This window comes from Mytilus galloprovincialis, chromosome 9, assembly GCF_965363235.1.
Source record: "Mytilus galloprovincialis chromosome 9, xbMytGall1.hap1.1, whole genome shotgun sequence".
Classification (NCBI taxonomy): domain Eukaryota; kingdom Metazoa; phylum Mollusca; class Bivalvia; order Mytilida; family Mytilidae; genus Mytilus; species Mytilus galloprovincialis.
Window position 1 is genome coordinate 63,062,203 of NC_134846.1, and position 20,826 is coordinate 63,083,028.

A 20,826-nucleotide genomic window follows, 5' to 3' on the forward strand; every position below is an offset into this window, starting at 1 on the left:
GGCCGTTAGTTTTCTCTTTTGAATTGTTTTACATTGTCATTTCGGGGCCTTTTATAGCTGACTATACGATCTGGGCTTTGTTCATTGTTGAAGCCCGTACGGTGACCTACAGTTGTTAATGTCCGTGTTATTTTGATCTCTTGTGGCAATCATACCACATTTTCTTTTTTTTTTTACATTTGTGTGGAAATGTAACATAAAACTGAGAAAGAAAATGGGGAATGTATCAAAGCGACAACAACCCGACCATAGAGCAGACAACTGCCGAAGGCAACCAATGGGTCTTCAATGTGACTAGAAACTCCCACACACGGAGGCGTCCTTCAGCTGGCCCATTAAAAAAATATACTAGTACAGTGATAATGGACGTCATACTAATCTCCGAATTATACACAAAAAACTAAAATAAAACATGTTTATTGTTATATATTATATTATCTTTTTATAATTCACTTAAAAACAATCACATTTTTAAATTCAGAAGAAAAAAACAAATAAGAGTCTTGAGGTCATTTGACAATTTTTCAAAATCAATTATTTTTCTTATTTTGCTAAAGCTTAATAGTTTAATACTATAAGATATTTATTGTGAAATATTTATCAATTGTTGTTTAACTTTGCTTCAGAATTTCCAGTTAAAGTTTGTGTCAGGAGGAAAAAATGAAAGTAATTTTCTCCTAAGTAATAAGTCTTAATATAGCTCACTTTTATATATAGTTATGTTTATATATATAAACACCGCATACAATAATAGTATCATTCAAATGTCACCAGCCACAACACTTCAGTTTTAAAGAGGTATTTAGGCAGACATATATTTATTGTATATATATTAATAATTCAATGATGGTAAACATCATGCCAATTTGTCCTCAAGTGTCACTTATATTGGCAGATTTGTTGACATGCAAAAAAAGTGCACTTGTTTAATTTATCCTTGAACTTTATGATTTGCTAAACGGTTTAGAGATGAAATAAGCTAACTTCTGTAATTTTTATATAAACTCTAAATGTCAACTTTTTTATTTGCTAAAGCATTTATTGATTAATTATTTCAAGGACTATTATGTAAGCTATGTTTTAAATGGGAATATAAACAGTCAAGATTCTACTTTGTTAAAATTTATCTCACCATTACGCCACCTATTTTTCATAATCGAAAAATGGAAGGCATAATAGTGATGACGCGCTGTCAATTTAACGCTTGAAAATTGATAAATTTATCCGCATATCATTGCTTTTTTTAAAGACAAATGTATCTACTAGCTACTAAGCTTAATTGAATGTACTTTTATTCTTTCTTTGGATCACTTAAAACTATTGTCTGGTCGGTTGTTAGAGGAAATTTTCGAAAGTTCAAAAATTAGAAAAATAATCTAATTACATAACTATATAAAGGGCAGACTAAAACTGACACAAAAATTGATATTTTTTTTGAAGTATTGCATTTTAAAGATTCACTTGTAAAGTGTGTCGTCAAGTACTTTTAGTAATTCGAACACACCTACTCTGTTGTCATGACTCCCAGAAAAGTGTTTAACTTGACCCATATATTTCATTTTAATACTGTAAATTTTAATGTCATTATATCAACTTATAGCGTATATATATATATATATATATATATATATATATATATATATATATATATATATATATATATATATATATATATATATATATGCATAAAAACGTATAATAGTAGTCAATGATCTTTCTTAAAACGCACTTTACCGTTACAAGTAACGATACATGTACACAATAAATAAATTGTATAAACGCATAAAGATCACAGCCGGGTGTTTCTATCTTCTGTCCGAAATACACAAAGACAATATGTATATACATTGTAAACGCATGAAAAGTGTAAAAAATAACACCAATATAAAACAAAAAGAAGAATTAGAGGTAATTATCTATAAATCTTTCGGATACTATCACCCTTCATTAGTATGATTATGATTAAAAATCAATGAGATCAATTTATTTTGATTTAACTGTTATAATCTTGAAAATTTTACAGTTAAAACCGAACTCAGCAACACTTGTACAATTCCAAAATTTTAAAAATGACGTAGGTTAGGTTTTTATAAAATAAATAAAAATAAAATAAATAAAATAAAAAAAAAAAAAAAAAATTATAACAGAGACTGCATAGATATACTACTAACAAAAAAGAAATGTGCGATTTGAACAGGTATAATTATTTATATATTAAATCTGACGCAAATTAATGCTTCAAAAACATCAATCTAGTAGCATTTTTTGGAATTATTTTCAGGGGAATATATGCGTATGCAAAAAAATAAAAAATCCACATGTATTTTCACCTACCACAATAGACTGCTTTGTAAAAATTTGTCTATAATTTAAAAGTTAAGAAATATGTTAACGCTAAATACCACAATTTAAGTAAACAAATTGCATATTTTGGCTTTAATATTGATTCACTTATAGGGTCTTTGAATCGGAACTAAACACATTTAAAAAAAAAAAAAACAGTCGTTGGCATGACACGGGTTATGTTCTTCTCATATATTTTATGATAGTATGATACTAAACCCCTAACGGGAGGGATTGTATCTGATATTCATACGATGAAAACATAATCTTTCAATCAGTTTAATTGAGGTCTGGAGCTGGCATGTCAGTTAACTGCTAATAGTCAGATGTTATTTATGTATTACTGTCATTTTATTTATTTTCTTTTGGTACATCTTTCACATCGGACTCGGACTTCTCTTGAACTGAATTTTAATGTGCGAATTGTTATGCGTTTACTTTTCTACATTAGTTAGAGGTATAGGGGGAGGGTTGATATCTCATAAACATGTTTAACCCCGCCTCAATTTTGAGCCTGTGCCAAGTCAGAAGCCTCTGGCCTTTGTTAGCCTTGAATGACTTTTAATTTTAGTTTCTTGTGTATAATTCGGAGTTTAATATGACGTCAATTATCACTGTACTAGTATACATTTTTGAAGGGGCCAGCTGAAGGACGCCTCCGTGTGCGGGAATTCTCGCTACATTAAAGACCCATTGATGGCCTTCGGCAGTTATCTGCTCTATGGTAGGGTTGTTGTCGCTTTGACACATTCCCTTTTTCCTTTCTCAATGTGTAAGATGCATAAAATTCTTAATATGCACATTCATTAACGTATTAATAGCCAATAGAAACAGATTACCTTCTTTAATAAAGAGTTCCATTTCTTTCGTTTGAGTTCAACTGGAGTTCCTCCTGTAAACACCTCTTCAAAAATATATGTCATGTTTGTGCTAAGGGAAAATATATAAAATATATGAATTAATCATTTGTATGGCTGCGATAGAAAGCAACTATTTTGCAGTTTTTCAAAAGACAGTCTGTTATACTCCCTTAAAATGAGTTTATCTATTCTCATTACTTGTCTATATAAAGTCGAGTTGAACATTTTACATAAATATCTCCTTAGAAAAAGATGGGATCACAAAAATACTGAACTCCAAGGAAAATTCAAGACGGAAAGTCTATAATCAAATGGCAAAATCAAAACCTCAAGCACATCAAACATACGGATAAAACCTGTATTATTCCTGACTTGATACCGGCATTTCTTATTTAGAAAATGGTTAATTTAACATGGTTTTATAGCTAACTAAACCTTTCAATCGTTTAACATTACATTTCATTACATTGACAACGATGTGTGAACAAAACAAACAGACATAATATCCAAAAATGTTAAAAAATGTTTTAAAAAAATCATGGGTAGCTAGAAATTTACTATTTTAAGATATAATTTTTTGTGTGTGTAATATCTCTTCATGTATTCATTAGATTTTCTGAACACGTTGGAATTAATTTAACCTGCAAGCTTACTAAAAACGAAAGTACAATCGTTGTCCCCAAACTCATATGCGCATAATTTATCACATGGCAGCTCAAACAGATTGTTGAAAACAACTCATGACTTCAAGACTTACCACTTACAATATCTAATTAAAGTATGCGAGAACAGTCAATACAACAGTTAACAAGACGCATGAATTCATCAGGATTAGGGAGCCACGGAAGAATTTGCATTCAAGAATTTAGGTTTCTCTTTTGTATACCCTACCTAAGTCAATGTATCTGAACATTGAGATTGGAAAAACAAATACAGTATCTACTGAACATACCTGCCCAAACAGAGGGATGAATCGGGTGTAGAAAATTATGAAGTAATTTAACAAACAGATGAAAATTAATTTTTAAGATTTTTAAAAAAAATTTTGTATTCACTGCACGATAAAAGACCTAAAATCACTAGTGGCCTTAGGTTTTTATAAATAGCAAAACAAGTAAACGGTCATGAAACGTATTCAAATTCATTTCTGAATAGTAAAATGAAAGTACTTCAGTTAACTGTGAATGTAAAATTTTTGGCAGTGTTAGATAAAGGCAACAGTAGTATACCGCTGTTCTAAACTCATAAATCGATAGAAAATAACAAATCCGGGTTACAAACTAAAACTGAGGGAAACGCATTACATATAAGAGGAGAACAACGACATTAAAATGTAACACACACAGAAACGAACTAAGCCTTATATAAAATTCGATGAGAATAATAAATATAACATCAAAACTAAATACATGAATTGGGGATGGAAAAGTACGGTGACACATTTTATAGTAATGTGAATTCACACTCAAATATAAGAGGAAACAAACGACACAACAGAAACACAACGTTAAAATGTAACACACACATAAACGAACTATAATATAACAAGTACCATATTCCTGACTTGGTACAGAACATTTAAAAAAAAATGATGGGTTGAACCTGGTTTTGTGGCATGTCAAACCTCCCGCTTTAAAGGCAATGTGAACTTTAACATTAAAATGACAACATAACATTACAGGACTACGATACAAATAAATAGGAGAACATATTGGACAAAGAAACATACGAATAATAGTTAAGAAAAGGTACCAGGTTTAAAATTGCATACACCAGAAGTGCGTTTTATCCCCACAAGAAAGAGGTGAATTTTTTAAAAGGCTATCATTATCCCTTATGGACCAGGACATGCTATTGTGCCACCTTAAACGGTTCTTTACAAAAGATTAATGTCAAAATAATCATAAAATTCTAATTCTTAGAAACAAAACCGGACAAAATTGTACATTTTCCTTAATCATGTGACTATATACTTAAAAAAAGGTGTGATTACTACAAATTATTAATTCAATGGGTAATTTCCATGGTTATTCAGTGACTAATTCACAAGAAAGTTCGGCTAACTGCTGAAGGTCGAGTAATTTGTAATTGCAGCAATGACAAAAAGTGCAATATAGATATTTTTAGACAAAAAAGACTAAAAAAAAAACTAAAAAAGTAATTATATCTGTATACGTTGTTCTGCATGTAGGGTGTATATTTAAGGTATTTAAGAAAGCATCCAGAGTTCTATTTTACATAAACCAACCTACACAATTCACGGTAAGACAATCTTTATATTTTTGTAATCGAGGGATCGTTTAACAAATATTGATATTTGTTAAACAATACTTTTTAGAAATAAAATACAATAGATATATGTAACATTTTGAATCAAATATTCATTTTCTGGATTGCCCAGGAATACAGCTTCAAACTGCAATAGCGAAATCCCAAAGTTTTGGTTTGGACTATGATTCCACTGGTTTTGAGAAGTTGATAATCAAAGGTGCATAAGAACGTCAGAAAATTGGAACAAACGGATGACTGAACATTCCAGTGGATATTGCCGGAACAATTTCCTTTCCTTTAAATTGGATGCGTTATTAATAAAAAAAAAATTTGAGTAATAAAAAATAATCATAACAATTTAGTAGATTCAAAATATTGTTTAACAGATTCAAAAGATGCAATATTGTTTTTCAACAAACAAGGTTAAGACTGTCTTAAATATTAAACAAAACGTTTGAGTCCAGTGAACAAACTCTAGTTTTAATGTTGTTGTTTTTTTTTTTAGGAAAAACTGTAATGCATTACGTATTCTGCAGAAATTATAAAACATTTTTGATTCAAGTGTCCTTGTTTTTGAATACAATTAATTGAAAATTTGGAGTGAAATGTTTTTCACTTGATTTTTCGTAAATTGAACATTGAAACCCTTTTCGTTTCAAAACCTATGAACAAATTATAAGGATTGCTGTTTCATAAGGAAGCGTATTAGCGCAACACAATTTTTTTTGAATATTTCTTCCTTATGTTTGCGTTTTAACGCAAACCTTTGAGTTATAACTTAAATATCTTATTTTCAATTATTCATTAAGTTTTGTATTAATGTCCGTCTGTCATTGATTTCGGTTGTGATTTACAAGTAGATAAAAAGTGCAATTATACATACATTAAGACTGATTTGAGCATCAGAAAAGTATATAATTAACAAGAAAAAAGATATAGTATAGTAAATAGGCATATTTAAATTGAAAGATCAAAAATAATGTCATACAATTGTGAAACTTCTAAGTCACAATAGAAAAAATGATCTTTCTGCTTTAAAATGAATTATTTATAAGGAAACATTTTTTTTTTTATTTTTGTAAATCTTAGAATATGATAAAGATTCTTTGACAGAAAGTCGGTGTGAGCCAATGCTCCGTGTTGAAGACCGTACTTTGGCCTATGATGGTTTACTTTTACCAATAGTGACTAAGATGGAGACTTTTCCTATTAATACTCATATTTTACAACTTCTTATATTATACTGCTCTTTATTAGTCATTGCTATGTTGTAATTATTCAAGCATTATACTTTGCAATAACTACAAAGATGATAAATTTTAATATATACAGTCTCCCCCATTAATAACTGCTGTTTCCTTTGAATCTTAAATACGAAATAAGATAAAACAATGGTTTGCGTTAAAACACAAACATAAGAAAACGTTTTGTGGAGCTAATACTCTTCCGTAGTTTCAAGTAAAGGTTATAAAATTATGAAGAGTAAAAAAAAGGGGGGTAGCATGCAAATTTTTTATTGGCACTACATGGATAAAACTAGAGGGTTCCTAATATCTGACAAAAAGTAAAAAAAAAAAAAACAAGAGTAGCGAACTTTTTTACGGATAATGGAACGTGTTATTTATTTGTTGAAACCCTCACATACAACTATATTTTTTTTGTAGATGATCAAAAGGAATAGCATGCTGGCTCTCCTCATTGCAGTTTTCGTACTGAACGGTATTGGTAATGTATATTTTTGTTAGGTCTTTCCACCTTTCCTTGGAAAGACCTATTGATTTTGTTCTGATTATTATTTTTATATGCTTTAAAAATTGGCAATCGCGTAACAAAATACTTTAAGTTGTAAGAGTTATCTTCCCAAACACTGTTTATCTTGTGACCACTACTCCTTCTCAAACCTATTTATATATATATAAAAGACTACGACAGATTTATATACCAAAATGCTCGTTACATCTTCAGGATTAGGATATTCATTTGGACCAAAGCTATACCGAGACTCCATATGAGAGTTATTCCCTCTTTCCATTCAAATTAATTGATATGGAGTTCTAAATGGTACACCATAAGTGATAGAGACCAAGGGTCTTTAGATGTGAGGTCCTTGGTCCAAAAAAATGAAAATTAGGTCAAGGTCATATTGTAAATTTTCAGTTTGGCTTCTCTGAACAATTGGTTTTTAATTTGTTTTGTATTCTTTTTTCTCGGCTCCACGGATTTCTATTTTTTGAAATAACAATATTTACACATAATTCCTGTAACTTGTATTCTATAACTTGGTAAGTAGGGGTTGCGTCTGAAAGCATTTTATATAAAGCGAAACTCATTTTCGATACTTCATTTTTCATTGGATAAAGTGTAAGCGGATTCGGAAAACAAAAAATTGATAAAACGATATAAGACACTAAGGACCTAGCTTATTTCGTATAGTTATTTTGAAAATTTCAGGTTTAAATAAAACACTGTACAAACCTTTTTTGTAGGGCAATGAAACAAATAATAAACAAAAGTTATTTTCTTATCAGCAGGTAGCACTTAAACCAAAGATTTCGCAATGCGGTCCGATATTACAAAAAACGATGTCAAGTGCCCGGTAGTGTAAGCGTGCATAGATATCCAATTAAATGCAAAAAAAAAAAACCGAAGTGTACCGTTTAACGTCATGCACGCTGTTCATACAACCCCTATGATTTAAAACAGAATCTTCGAAATTTCCTCCGCAAAAACAAAATGAAATGTTAACAAACACTAACCACTATAAAACTAATTCAGTATATGTTTTCCTTTATGTTCTTATAGCTCTTGGTCATGTGTTTAGTAATATCTAGTATATTGGAGGATTAATACAACAAGGCTATGTGAAATAAACGGATGTCCAACGTTACATTTTTAAACAACTGTTTTATCTCTTATAATTATGTATAGTGATCCCATTTCTTATTCTCTGATCTTCCCGGAACTTGACAGAAGCAACGAAGTGTGTCAGTTCTCGGTTAAATTAAAACCGTTCTTTTGTCGAATTTCGTTTGACTCCGTGGCTGCATATTAGGCTGGAATAAGAAAAATGTCCAATGACGTTTTTCGTTGACTTAACGACTGAAAGGTAGTTTTATAAGTAGACATAGCTAAAAATGTCTAAAAAATGTGAGATAATTATAACATCTCCCGAAAGAACAAACATTTGACTCTAAGTTCGTTAGTTCAAAAATTGTAGATTCTATAAAACACAGTCGTTTTTCAAGCTATAGCCATTTTGTCCAAGTTGATATTTCATTTGTCCAAGCAATTAATGCGGGTTTTTTACCTGATATTTCAATAAGTAATTTATAATTTACCAAAACAAAAGTTAGATACACGAAAAGTACATAAAGGCTGAATTCTTTTTTTTTATTAACTGCATGCTTGGGTCGCACAGGAATAAAATGCTACGAAACATTACAAAACGGTAGCCATTTTGTCCAAACGTCGAAAAATCCAAACAAACTCTATTTTTTATCGACGTTACATGTGCAAAATGTGTTCCATTGTATATTCTTGATACTTAAAACGAATCACGTGGTGAAATTTAAAAAAAAAATGCTGGTTGTCGAAAAAAAAACAACGGTGCATGTTGTGCAGGAAACGGAGGTATTAACTGAAAGACTTATCAGAAACAGCGACAAAAACAGTTTCATTAAATTAATGCAACCCCGTATTATACGGACGATTTAGGAGAAGATTATTACATTTTAAAAGCAAGCAACTTCAAATGACTGGGAAAATAATTTTCTAGATCGGGTTATAATAATTTGATTTAATGGTTGTATTTTGACAAGTTATGTGTCAAGCAAATTTTTGATACGATTCAATTCAAATTAATCAAAGGTAAATATGTTTTTATTTACTTGCAGGGTGTCGGATATATTTGTATTAGGGTTGAATCAAGATATGAAAATTTTACAATGACAGATGATATCATGCACCATGTAATTTTAGCAGCCTGCGATTAAAGTTTTGTTATAATTCATTTATTTGAAAACCGTATAATTCTGTCCCATTTTTCCTTCCTTCAAGTTCATTACTTACGACAATACAACATGTTAAGGTGAATTAAGGGTAAACATTATTTTATCGATTTCCACAACTTGAGGTAAATAAATTCATGGTAAATAGACATCACAAAAATTAATAAAGACAGATTTAGAATCAACCAACTACATAAAAATAGCAAATGAAACTTAAAAATTGAATAAATGTACGTCAAAAGTTTCAGAAAACTCTCTTTGACGTCGTGGTGGTGTAACGTCGTGTTGTAGGAAAATCGTGCGGAACGTTTATATTATATTTACCCGATTGTTTACCAAATTATCAAATTGCCATAAAAGTAGAATGAAGAGAAACATATGTTCCATCTGTTGATAAGCGTTTAATTGTGTTTTGTATTACATTTTTACAGGTGAGGCAATGGCAGAGTACAAAAGAGTTTGCTATTACACAAACTGGTCACAGTACCGGCCGATTCCTTATTTCCCAGAAAATATTGACCCAAGTCTTTGTACGCATATTATGTACTCTTTCGGAAAAGTTAGTGGGGTTATGATCAAGCCGAATGAATGGAATGACGAAAGCACACCATGGACAAAAGGTAAAAAGTACAGCATAGAAAAGCAATTATGAAATTATTTCAGTGCGCACAACACGTGTGTGTTCAAGAGTAACATACATCAGGTACGTCTGATAAAAAAATGTTTTGCAAACTAAACATATCACTTGCTATGCATACATCTTTTCCATGTTAACTAATTTTCAGCACAAAGTTTAGATGTAATTGTTACCTTTCATTATAATTGTATTGAATAGTAATGAATAGATATGCATTGTACTTTTGATTAATATCAGGCATGTTCGAGAGGATAATGGCAGTAAAAACAAGAAATCCAAATTTGAAAATTATGATTGCCATTGGAGGATGGAAGCATGGTTCTGAACCATTTACAGCCTTGGTTGATAATGAAAACGATATTGTCACGTTTGCTCGAAATTCCATCAATTTTCTCAGAAAGAATAAATTTGACGGGTTAGATTTGGATTGGGAATATCCAGCAAATAGAGGCAGCCCACCTGAAGATAAACAAAGGTTTACAAAACTTGTTAATGTATGTATTATCATAAATAATAGTGTTAATAATATTTGTTTGACTTAACCAAGTCAATTATTCATCTTCAGCAAAGAATGTATATTTGACCGTTGAATTCAAAGTTTCTCAGTACCCTTTCTCCGGCTTTTACTTCGGTTACAATTTCTTCGTTCGTTACAGTTTACGCTATCTGTTTATTTTGGTTTAATATCTTATTCTTATACCATTCCCTCTAACTGATACTTATTTTCGCCTTCAAAGATGGTCAAATTTCAGGACGTTTAAATTTATCTTTACTGAGAATCAGAAAAAAAATTTTCAACAAAGAAACCAGGTATAATTTAATACAGCAGTTACCTTCTCTTCATTTCTTACTATCTATGTGTTTCATAGGTTCTCAATATATTATGGCTTATTTCTGAATAGATCAAATTATATACGCTTAAAATATCTACAAAAAAACACCCAACAATTTTCGACAGAGTTTAGCAAAATGTAAATTAACAAAAATACCGAACTCCGAAAGAAATTTTAAAAGCAAAAAGTACTAAAAAATAAAATGGCAAAATCAAGATTTCAATCATATTAAACTAATGGAAAGCAAATTTGAGTATCTATATTGAAACTATTTACCAAGGTCATCCTTGACCAAATCCAAATTTCTGTTAGAAGGAAAAAAAAAAAAAAAAACAAATTAAACAAATTAATTATTTTTGGTTAGCAGCGTCTTTCGATGGAAAATAAATTAAAAAAATCTTCAATCGATTTTGAAAAAAAAATATATGATATACACTTTCAAAAATCTATTTCAAGAATAATTTGACAACTTTTATTATTTTGCCCTGTAAATGAGGGACGAAAGATACCAAAGGGACAGTCAAACTCATAAATCTAAGTTAATACAGCGGAAATATGCCTAACCCCAATATTTCTTCTAACAAACTGTTGGATTCTATATATTGAAGTGAAACCTATGTTTTGTAGATACTGAGAAAGGAATTTGAAAATGAGGCTCAATCAACTGGAAGAAAGAGATTATTATTAACTGCAGCTGTTGCCGCTGGAAAGGAAAAAATAGAATCAGCTTACGAAATCTCAAAAATAATTGCGTAAGTTGGACCTGCTTTTATATGAGATACATCTAGCATTTCTCTTTACTTGCTATTTCTATATAAGAAAACTTAAGTCCGTGCATTTTTTTCTTGTTCAGGATCTCTATCTTAAGATAAAAATGTTTAAACATGCAGCTTGGTCTATTTATCTACCATTTCTTTGCATTTAAAATCCTTATTTCAAAATGTTCTCAATAGAGGAAAATGAAGTTATCAAGAGATCAATAAAACTATTAAAGGAATGACAATATCTTTGTTCAAAAACTTCAGTCAGGAATATAAGATTTTCTTGATATCGTTTGATTTTGTCAGGTTTTTTTAGATTTGCCTTGAAGTTCAGTATTGTTGCTATGGCCTTTTTTTGACAAAGAACAAAATAAACAAATCCCTCTAAATATATCATATTTTTTTCAAATATTTACATAATTTCATCAGCATAAACAGATTTATCAAGAATTATAATCCCTTTGATTACAATTACGAAAGATGTAGTATTTAGATCCATTAATTTATTTTAATGATAATGATTTATAAACATCATAGTTCATTTACAAAAATAATTGTTTCTGTTTCAAACTGAAGAAAAAATCTTCAATGAATCATTTCATACTACTTATTAAAATATAGCGTATAGAAGGGAGTTGGTATCCACAAAAGTTGTACACAGAAAACTAAAGACTCAGCAACAAGAATAACACCAAATCCTAGGGTTGCTCTCAGGTGCTCTGGATGGGTAGCCAGATTCTGCTGCAAATGTGGCATCCTTCGAATTGCTCATGTTAGTACAAACCTGGTACTAAGTCTTATTCGGTAGGTTACATTCGTGAAACAGGATTGTAGGAACATTCGAATGTTTTTCCAAGAATAATAGAATCCTACAGTTCATATGCATTATACTTTAGAAAAGCATAGCTTATCCTTTAAAAACAATTAATTTATGAAAAGGATTCAAAATATTTAAACCATTACAGTGATCTGGATTTCATCAACTTAATGGCGTATGACCTGCATGGTTCATGGGAAAGGAAAACCGGTCACATTAGTCCACTATATCCTAGAAAGGACGAAACAGGTGCCGAACGAACGCTTAATCAGGTATATGAAGTGATATCATAATACAAAAACAACTAAATTTGTAAACATTTTTGTTTTGATTTTTTTATCCGATAAAGTAATAGTTTAAGAAACAGAGTTGATATAAATTAAACAAGAATGAAGATCAATGATATGCTAATATAACAAACAACAAATTCAATTTTTTTTTTCAAATTACGTTAGATATTACAACTGCTCATAAGATTTTTCTTAATCTCAAGATTCATCCATTAGGACATACTGTGAAAAGAGTTATTGATTTTACTTGAAGTAAATAGATAAAACAATTTTGATGCGACCGAATTATGATCTTTAAATAGAATGTCTTTTTTATTGAATATCAGTGGAATTAATCATCCTCTTATCAAAGCAGTACTAAGTTTTGTTTTAAATATAAGAAATGTTTGTAGACACATTGTTGGTAGAACATGATGTGTAAGTAACAACAACTTGATTTTTTATTTAGAAAAAATGTATCTTTTACATTTTAGGACTGGGCTGTTCAATATTGGATAGATAATGGAACTCCAAAAGAAAAACTTGTTCTTGGCATTAGCACTTACGGTAGAACATTTAAGTTGTCGAGTTCCTCAAACAATGGATTCGGTGCAGCAACTGCTGGTGGAGGTTCGCCTGGGAAAAATACTGGGGAAAGTGGATTTCTAAGCTACTATGAGGTGTTTATTCTTCAAGATATATTTCATTAAGTTTTTTTAAGAAGATGAATCTGCAAATAAACTATATGTATGGCTTGCACATCATAAAATTTATATTTTTGTAAATGCATTATTTTACATTTTGAGGTATTTTGAACTAAAGCAAGGACAATCTGCAAATTTTGTGTTTTATTAAATGGCAGAAAGATTAATGTTTGAATAATTGAATGAAATATGCTCACTCATTGGTGTGAGAACAAAAAAAAACTTTAATAAGTCTTTCTAAATATTATTAATACTGGTCTTAACTACGTCGAGTTGACTGTGATTGTTGTTGGTCATATCTCCTTATTTTCATATCAATCAAAATGTTATAATCAAGAATTGACATGTGACCTATAGATTGTTGTTGTTGTTAGCATTAATTTGAAATACATGTCGTTGATATAGGCATTAGAAATCCTGACATTGAACGTACAATATGATGACGAATAAGCTTAAATGAGTTGTTAAAGTCACTGAAACATATCAACATTGTTTCAATTATACAATACGACAAACTATGAATTGCTTACAATCCTCAGCAGAATCATTATGAAATAATGAATTATTTCCTTTTACTCTAATATTACGGCTGCATGTATTTTATATTGCAGCAATAATTTTGAGTCCTCAATACTCTGTAACTTTGTACGTGTTTGACTTTATAACTATTTTGATCTGAGCGTCACTGATGAGTCTGATGTAGACGAAACGCGCGTCTGGCGTATTGAATTATAAGTCGGTAACCTTTGATAACTTTGTACAAGGAAGATATGATCTTTTAGAATCGTCAGAGGTAATTCAAATAAATACGTAGATTCATATTCTATACTTACATTGATACTGATTTTACTGAATGGAAGGGTAAAGTAGCAAATGTAGTAAAAACAAATCAACAAAAAAATAAATCAGCTGGAACAACTTTTCAGATAAATATACAATAGGAAAATCATAAACAACATGAGGACAGTCTTCATTTATATTTCAGATTTGTTCAAACGGATGGACAACAGTATGGAATGATGAACATAAAGTTCCATATGCATATTCTGGAGATCAGTGGGTGGGATACGACAATGTTCGAAGTGTTACGATTAAAGTGAGTAAGAAACATGTCAGACGTTTTGTTGCATACAAAAACATCAAAATCTGTTAATTGCCAAATTTGTATAAGGCAGTCGTAAAATTGTTTTTTTTTCACAAATACATGACTAATCAATAAATTAAAATGATTCAAAATGATCATTTTCAACAATGCCGCTACCGTAATCATGGATGAGTAATTAATGAATGGTTTTTACTCGATCCGTTGGTTGAATATTAACTAACTTTGCATTTTTGTCGTTCTTTTTTTTCCCGATTGTTTATTTTTCTTTAGATACACTATATAAGATGGTAATACTCGTACATAAACAGTGACAATTCCCCTTCCCTTTCCACGAATGTGATCTTACGAATAAGATTATTTAACGGGTGTGAAATAACATGAGCAACAATACGGGTGCCACATGTGGAGAATGATTGGCTTTTCCTTCCGGAGCATCTGAGATCACGATGTTTAGTCTTTAGTTTCCTATGATATGTCTGGTGTACTATTATTTGTTATTTTGTCTTTTTTATTTTAAGTGTGACTGTCCCTCTGGTTTTATTTCGTCCCTCTTTTAAAAAAGCATTTTACAAATAAACAATATCATAATTGAAAAATAACAATTTTCAGGCACAGTATATCAAAGAGAAAGGACTAGGAGGTGCTATGTTCTGGGCTCTTGATTTGGACGACTTCACAGGGAATGCATGTCATGAAGGCGATTACCCATTGATATCAGCTGTAACAAATGAACTCAAAACATCAGGATTTCGTCCTCATCCTAAACCGGGTAATTATAAATACATTATTCAGACTAGTGATCCTTTTCATTTTTGGAATAAATGTACTCAGATATTCAGAAATATATATATTTGTATATTCAAATCAGCAGTGGAAAATTTGCGTCAAATAATATATTTTCATTGATTAAATTCCCCTTTGACAAATTAATAACTCACTAGAAAATAAGGTTCATACTCTGTCGAGCAAAGCTGACCTCAGCTGAAATTAGCATTTAATTTTTACTCTTTTTAGTTCATATAGCTCCCTTTATTTTTACGTATTATTTTTCTTTATTTGACCATTGCTAATAAAGGATAATCCAGTAAAGAACAGCCAACGCACAAAATTTATACATTATATATATTTTTTTTATCAAGTTTTGGTTGGAGATTATATTTTTTTAGCTCACCTGACCCAGCGGGCCAAGTGAGCTTTTCCCATCACTTTGCGTCCGTCATCCGTCGTCGTCCGTCGTCGTCGTCGTCGTCCGTCGTCGTCGTCGTCGTCCGTCGTTAGCTTTTACAAAAATCTTCTCCTCTGAAACTACTGGGCCAAATTTAACCAAACTTGGCTACAGTCATCATTGGGGTATCTAGTTTAAACAATGTGTGGCGTGATCCGGCCAACCAACCAAGATGGCCGTCATGGCTAAAAATAGAACAGAGGTGTAAAATGCAATTTTTGGCTTATAACTAAAAAACCAAAGAATTTAGAGCAAATCTGACGGGGTAAAATTGTTTATCAGGTTAAGATCTATCTGCTCTGAAATTTACAGATGAATTGGACAACCCGTTGTTGGGTTGCTGCCCCTAAATTGGTAATTTTAAGGAAATTTTACTGTTTTTGGTTATTATCTTGAATATTATTATAGATAGAGATAAACTGTAAACAGCAATAATGTTCAGCAAAGTAAGATTTACAAATAAGTCAACATGACCGAAATTGTCAGTTGACCCCTTTAGAAGTTATTGCCCTTTATAGTCAATTTTTAACCATTTTTCGTAAATCTTAGTAATCTTTTACAAAATTATTCTCCTCTGAAACTACTGGCCAAATTAATCCAAACTTGGCCACAATCATCATTTGGGTATCTAGTTTTGAAAATGTGTGGCGTGACCCTGCCAACCAACCAAGATGGCCGCCATGGCTAAAAATAGTACATGGGGCGAAATGTAGATTTTGGCTTATATCTCTGAAACCAAAGCATTTAGAGCAAATCTGTCTGGGGATAAATTGTTTATCAGGTCAATATCTATCTGCCCTGAAATTTTAAGACAAAACAGACAACCTGTTGTTGGGTTGCTGCCCTAGCATTAGTAATTTTAAGGAAATTTTGGAGTTTTTGGTTATTATCTTGAATATTTTAATAGATAGAGATAAACTGTAAACAGCAATAATGTTCATCAAAGTAAGATCTACAAATAAGTCAAATGACCAAAATTTTACCCCTTAAGGAGTTATTGCTCTTTATAGTAATTTTTTTTACAATTTTCATAAACTTTTGTAAATTTTTAGAATATATTTTCCACTGTAATTACTGGGCCAATTTCATTATAGATAGAGATAACTGTAGCAACAAGAATGTACAGTAAAGTAGGATCTACAAACACATCACGATCTTCAAAACACAATTTCGTCATGAATTTATCTGTGTCCATTGTTTAATATGCACCAAGGTGAGCGACACAGGCTCTTGAGAGCCTCTAGTTTTGAAAAAAATAAGATCACTATTAAACTCTTCATCGGTCAAGAATCATAATACAACCATAATGTTGACAATGCTTTAACATATGTAACACAAGAAAAGTTATAACACATGAACAAATATTCAAATTTTGCTACACCATATTCGATTTTTACCAATATTTTTGATACAACAGTGTAAAAAAAAAGTGTAACAATAATAAGAAGTCGTATACCATGGAAAATAAATAATATCGTCCTTAAATAAACTATGCTCATGTGCATGTACAGGATTAAGCATCGGTTGCAGTCCTTGTTATCAACATTACTGAGTCAAACCGAGTAATATTAATAAGAGATATGAATAAGACAACACCGATATTGATACCTGATTGGTACTAGTAAATAGATGGGATCTACAACTTCCCATAAACACTGAAATATGTCTCATTTTGTTGAGGGCTTTACGTAATGCGGGAAATATTTACCATAACCAATTAAGATTTTCCCAAACATAGCACGATTGATCTAGAACGATTCGAGGTTGACATTTGTTATTATTTACAAATTTCTATCATCACTGCGGTTTAACTGATGTCCGGAACTGTAATTACGGACATCCCCGTTAGAAAGGATGCTTTGAATTTTTCCCAGTGTTTGTATTAAGGTCTTGTCCGTAATGTTAATTTTGATGGAAAGAGTTGACGTTTTACTATTAAAAACAATAGCAAATTAAATATTTTGTGAATATTTCAAAGCTTTTGAAGAGCAAAAATGTTTCTTATTGAAGTTACTCCCAAAGTGCCTGCAGAAAGAACAACCACAACACCCAGAGAGACAACTAAATCATCAATAACTAAGCAAACTGGTAAATGTGACATGAAAGGTAAGCGTAATTGTTATATATATTCTTTTCATGAGCTTTTAAAACTTGATATATTCATAGACCATTATATTTGTATTAGAATGTAGTGTTTTACAAATCATTAGCATGTGACTACACACGCATACAACTCCACTCATTCTAATGATACATTTTTTATACCAGCAAGTACATTAATGAAGTGTTTTGTTTTTGTCAATACGTGCCTTCTTGCAACGATTCGTACAACAGCATATAGTGTGGTCAAACTTATGCTCTTCCTAATTTGAAGGTGCATTTCGGCATCCTAAATCAAGTTTATATTTTCTGGAATCTATATTTCAAATTGAAGTTACACGTTGGAAGCATTGACACAGTTCGTCTTTAACATAACTAGTGTCACAAATATTTAATCGCATCATCTTTGCTTGGCCAAGTGCTATTTGTTATAATATAATTACGCTAAAAAGACATAAAAACAGCATCATATACCCTAAAACAAACAAGGTCAACATCAATAAGCGTTTGCATAAAATGTGTCTACAAATCAAAGCACTTAGTGTCAGAATTATGAAAAGTATGAATTAATATTCAAAACAGACCATGTAAGTAAGGGTGTCAAGTTTAATTAAGAATTACAAATTTGACTTTTAAGCACTTTTAATGGTTCTTTTACTGAAGCTGTATTAATCAATCTGAAGAAATTTCTAAATAATTCTTAGATTAACGAAAATATGGCATACGCAAGATACTATTGACGACAATGTCCACGTGGTTAAAAACTTTTGTAATCGGCACTCAAACTGTATGTCTTTATATATTTATATAAAATTAAAATGACAAAATAAAGTTATAAGAAAGGAAATCTCAATGAAGTACAATTTGCTACGAGTGATTTTGATAAATAATTCTTTACAATATAATAAAGGTTATCCCGTTTTTATTTCCGATTGATGAATAATTTTGCATGATAAGCAGAAAAAAACGAAACTTTCTCGTCCTTATGTATTTAGTTCAAGTGGTTTTCAACACGTGAAATCTTTATGGTCCTTTATTTAAATGTCTAACTTTTTCATGATAATGTAGATGGCATCATTATTGTATTGTTAATACACATAGTTGTTATTATGAATTGGACCTATTATGGATATAATATGTGTTTAGGAACGTATATAATGACATACAATTTGTCATTTATTAATTAATTACAGTCAATCTTAAAATCTGTCTTTAGAATACATTATTATTGTTACCTTTTCAATTAATTAAAACCAGCTTAATTTGGATCAATTATTTGACGTTTTTCAGATTTTTTTTTTGCATTCACAGTTTACTTCTTGTATTACCAAACAATATCATTTAAACAAAACATAAAACAAAACCAGGCATAAACACAGTGTACTATAGTGCCTAACAAGATTTTGTGAGGTAGACGAAATTGACTTTAAAACGATCGTATTGACTTTTGATGTGCAGATATAGGCAGATCGGACATATTTTGACTTTAGTTACTTACTTCTTAAGTTTGGGATTAATTGTAATCAACATATTCCAATGAGACTAAAAAATGCTTTTTTTTATTATGATAAATAATAATTTTACCTGCCGTAGTCGTGCGTAAAATATATTTCGGTATTTCTCTTACGAAAATGACTTGTTTAATGGAACAAAACGTATTATTTGTAAACTTTCTCTTTACTCTTCACAATAGGCTTTTAAAAAATAACCTTTCCAACTGTATATTCCGAAAATTTTGTGAAAATCGAATTAAGTGGCAATTCTTACCTTTCATACCTTAACTTTCATTGATAAAACATAATATTGACTCGTCCAGTGTCCAGTTTGAAGGTCATTTTAGTTACCGGTCACATTCATGCACGTTCTAATTAATCAATAGTCATGTATGAAAAGCTTAAACAAGTTTGAAGGTAAACTAATAACAACTTAATCCAATCAAATTGCCTACGATTCAATAACAATGACCAGTCCACATCATAAAAATGTATAGGGGTAAACTGGGTAGGGAGAAAATGTCAGATATATTAAGTTCATTATTTTGCAATAACGAGTAAAAATTTGTTAACCAATAGATTTGTTATAATTTCATAATCATGTCGTTATGTATTGGTATAGTTTTTGGATCTTTCATTAGCGTATTTAAGGCTGTAGAAAGTTTGGCCTTCAAAAGTCAACATAATCATTGACTTTATACAGAAAATTCGCCTTTTTAAAACATTGAATGTTTCACAAATAATACGCGACAACAAAGCAAAATCATTTCTTAAAACACTGCAAAAAAAATAATTCTGATTGATGCAGTGGTATTGTCATAAATTGCACTGGAGTGAACAGTGGTACATCAAACGTCGAATTCCCTCACACAATGTTATCACACACTATATTCATAATTATCTAACGTTACTTTTTTAGTTTATTAAATTATTACTATTTGACAATAATATGTACATATGTTCTTGTGGGTGTATTCAAGTAATGATTAAAATTGCATCAACATTTTGTTACACTAGATATCATTTTTAGGTCCAACGCCATGTGAACACGGAGCATTCTATGCAGATACATGCGACAAGAACGGATACTATCACTGTGTATGGGGGAGACCTATGAAAATGTCATGTTATGGGAGTCTTGTATGGAACCAAGCAATAAGAACATGCGACTGGCCATAAAAGCTATTTTAATACTTGACTCTGGAATATTAGACTGAGAACATTTGATTAAGTACAAACTGTAACTGAAGTATGAGTAACTTTTGTACAGAATAATAAAATATTTTCAGCATTTTTTTCTGTTTTCTATAGTTTGCTCTATATTTCAAGATGTATTCAATTTATAACTTTTTTCATGTAAAGAATAAATTCTTAAATAAGTTTCTCAGTTAAATTGATTCA

General features: G+C 30.6%; 1 protein-coding gene across 2 annotated transcripts; it reads left to right on the plus strand.

Moving 5' to 3' along the window:
- Positions 1 to 5,376: 5,376 nt before the first annotated feature.
- LOC143045577 (chitotriosidase-1-like) lies at positions 5,377 to 20,718 on the plus strand. 2 transcript variants are annotated; one of them, XM_076218178.1, is made up of 11 exons: positions 5,377 to 5,465; positions 7,139 to 7,199; positions 9,913 to 10,101; positions 10,356 to 10,612; positions 11,579 to 11,703; positions 12,678 to 12,801; positions 13,293 to 13,478; positions 14,488 to 14,598; positions 15,217 to 15,376; positions 17,843 to 17,938; positions 20,456 to 20,718. In XM_076218178.1, the coding sequence occupies exons 2-11, from the start codon at positions 7,139 to 7,141 to the stop codon at positions 20,602 to 20,604; spliced, it is 1,458 nt and encodes a 485-aa protein (XP_076074293.1). In that variant the 5' UTR covers positions 5,377 to 5,465; the 3' UTR covers positions 20,605 to 20,718. The 2 variants fall into 2 exon arrangements, with proteins under 2 accessions (XP_076074293.1, XP_076074294.1); XM_076218179.1 differs by having other exon boundaries at positions 5,378 to 5,465; positions 7,139 to 7,193.
- Positions 20,719 to 20,826: the final 108 nt, after the last annotated feature.

Bases quoted from the DNA above. Each gene is read 5' to 3' on its own strand.
- LOC143045577 (XM_076218178.1), top strand. From the start codon at position 7,139: ATGATCAAAAGGAATAGCATGCTGGCTCTCCTCATTGCAGTTTTCGTA. The intron at 10,102-10,355 runs GTAAAAAGTACA...GATTAATATCAG, and splicing joins AAGCACACCATGGACAAAAG to GCATGTTCGAGAGGATAATG. The intron at 17,939-20,455 runs GTAAGCGTAATT...TATCATTTTTAG, and splicing joins TGGTAAATGTGACATGAAAG to GTCCAACGCCATGTGAACAC.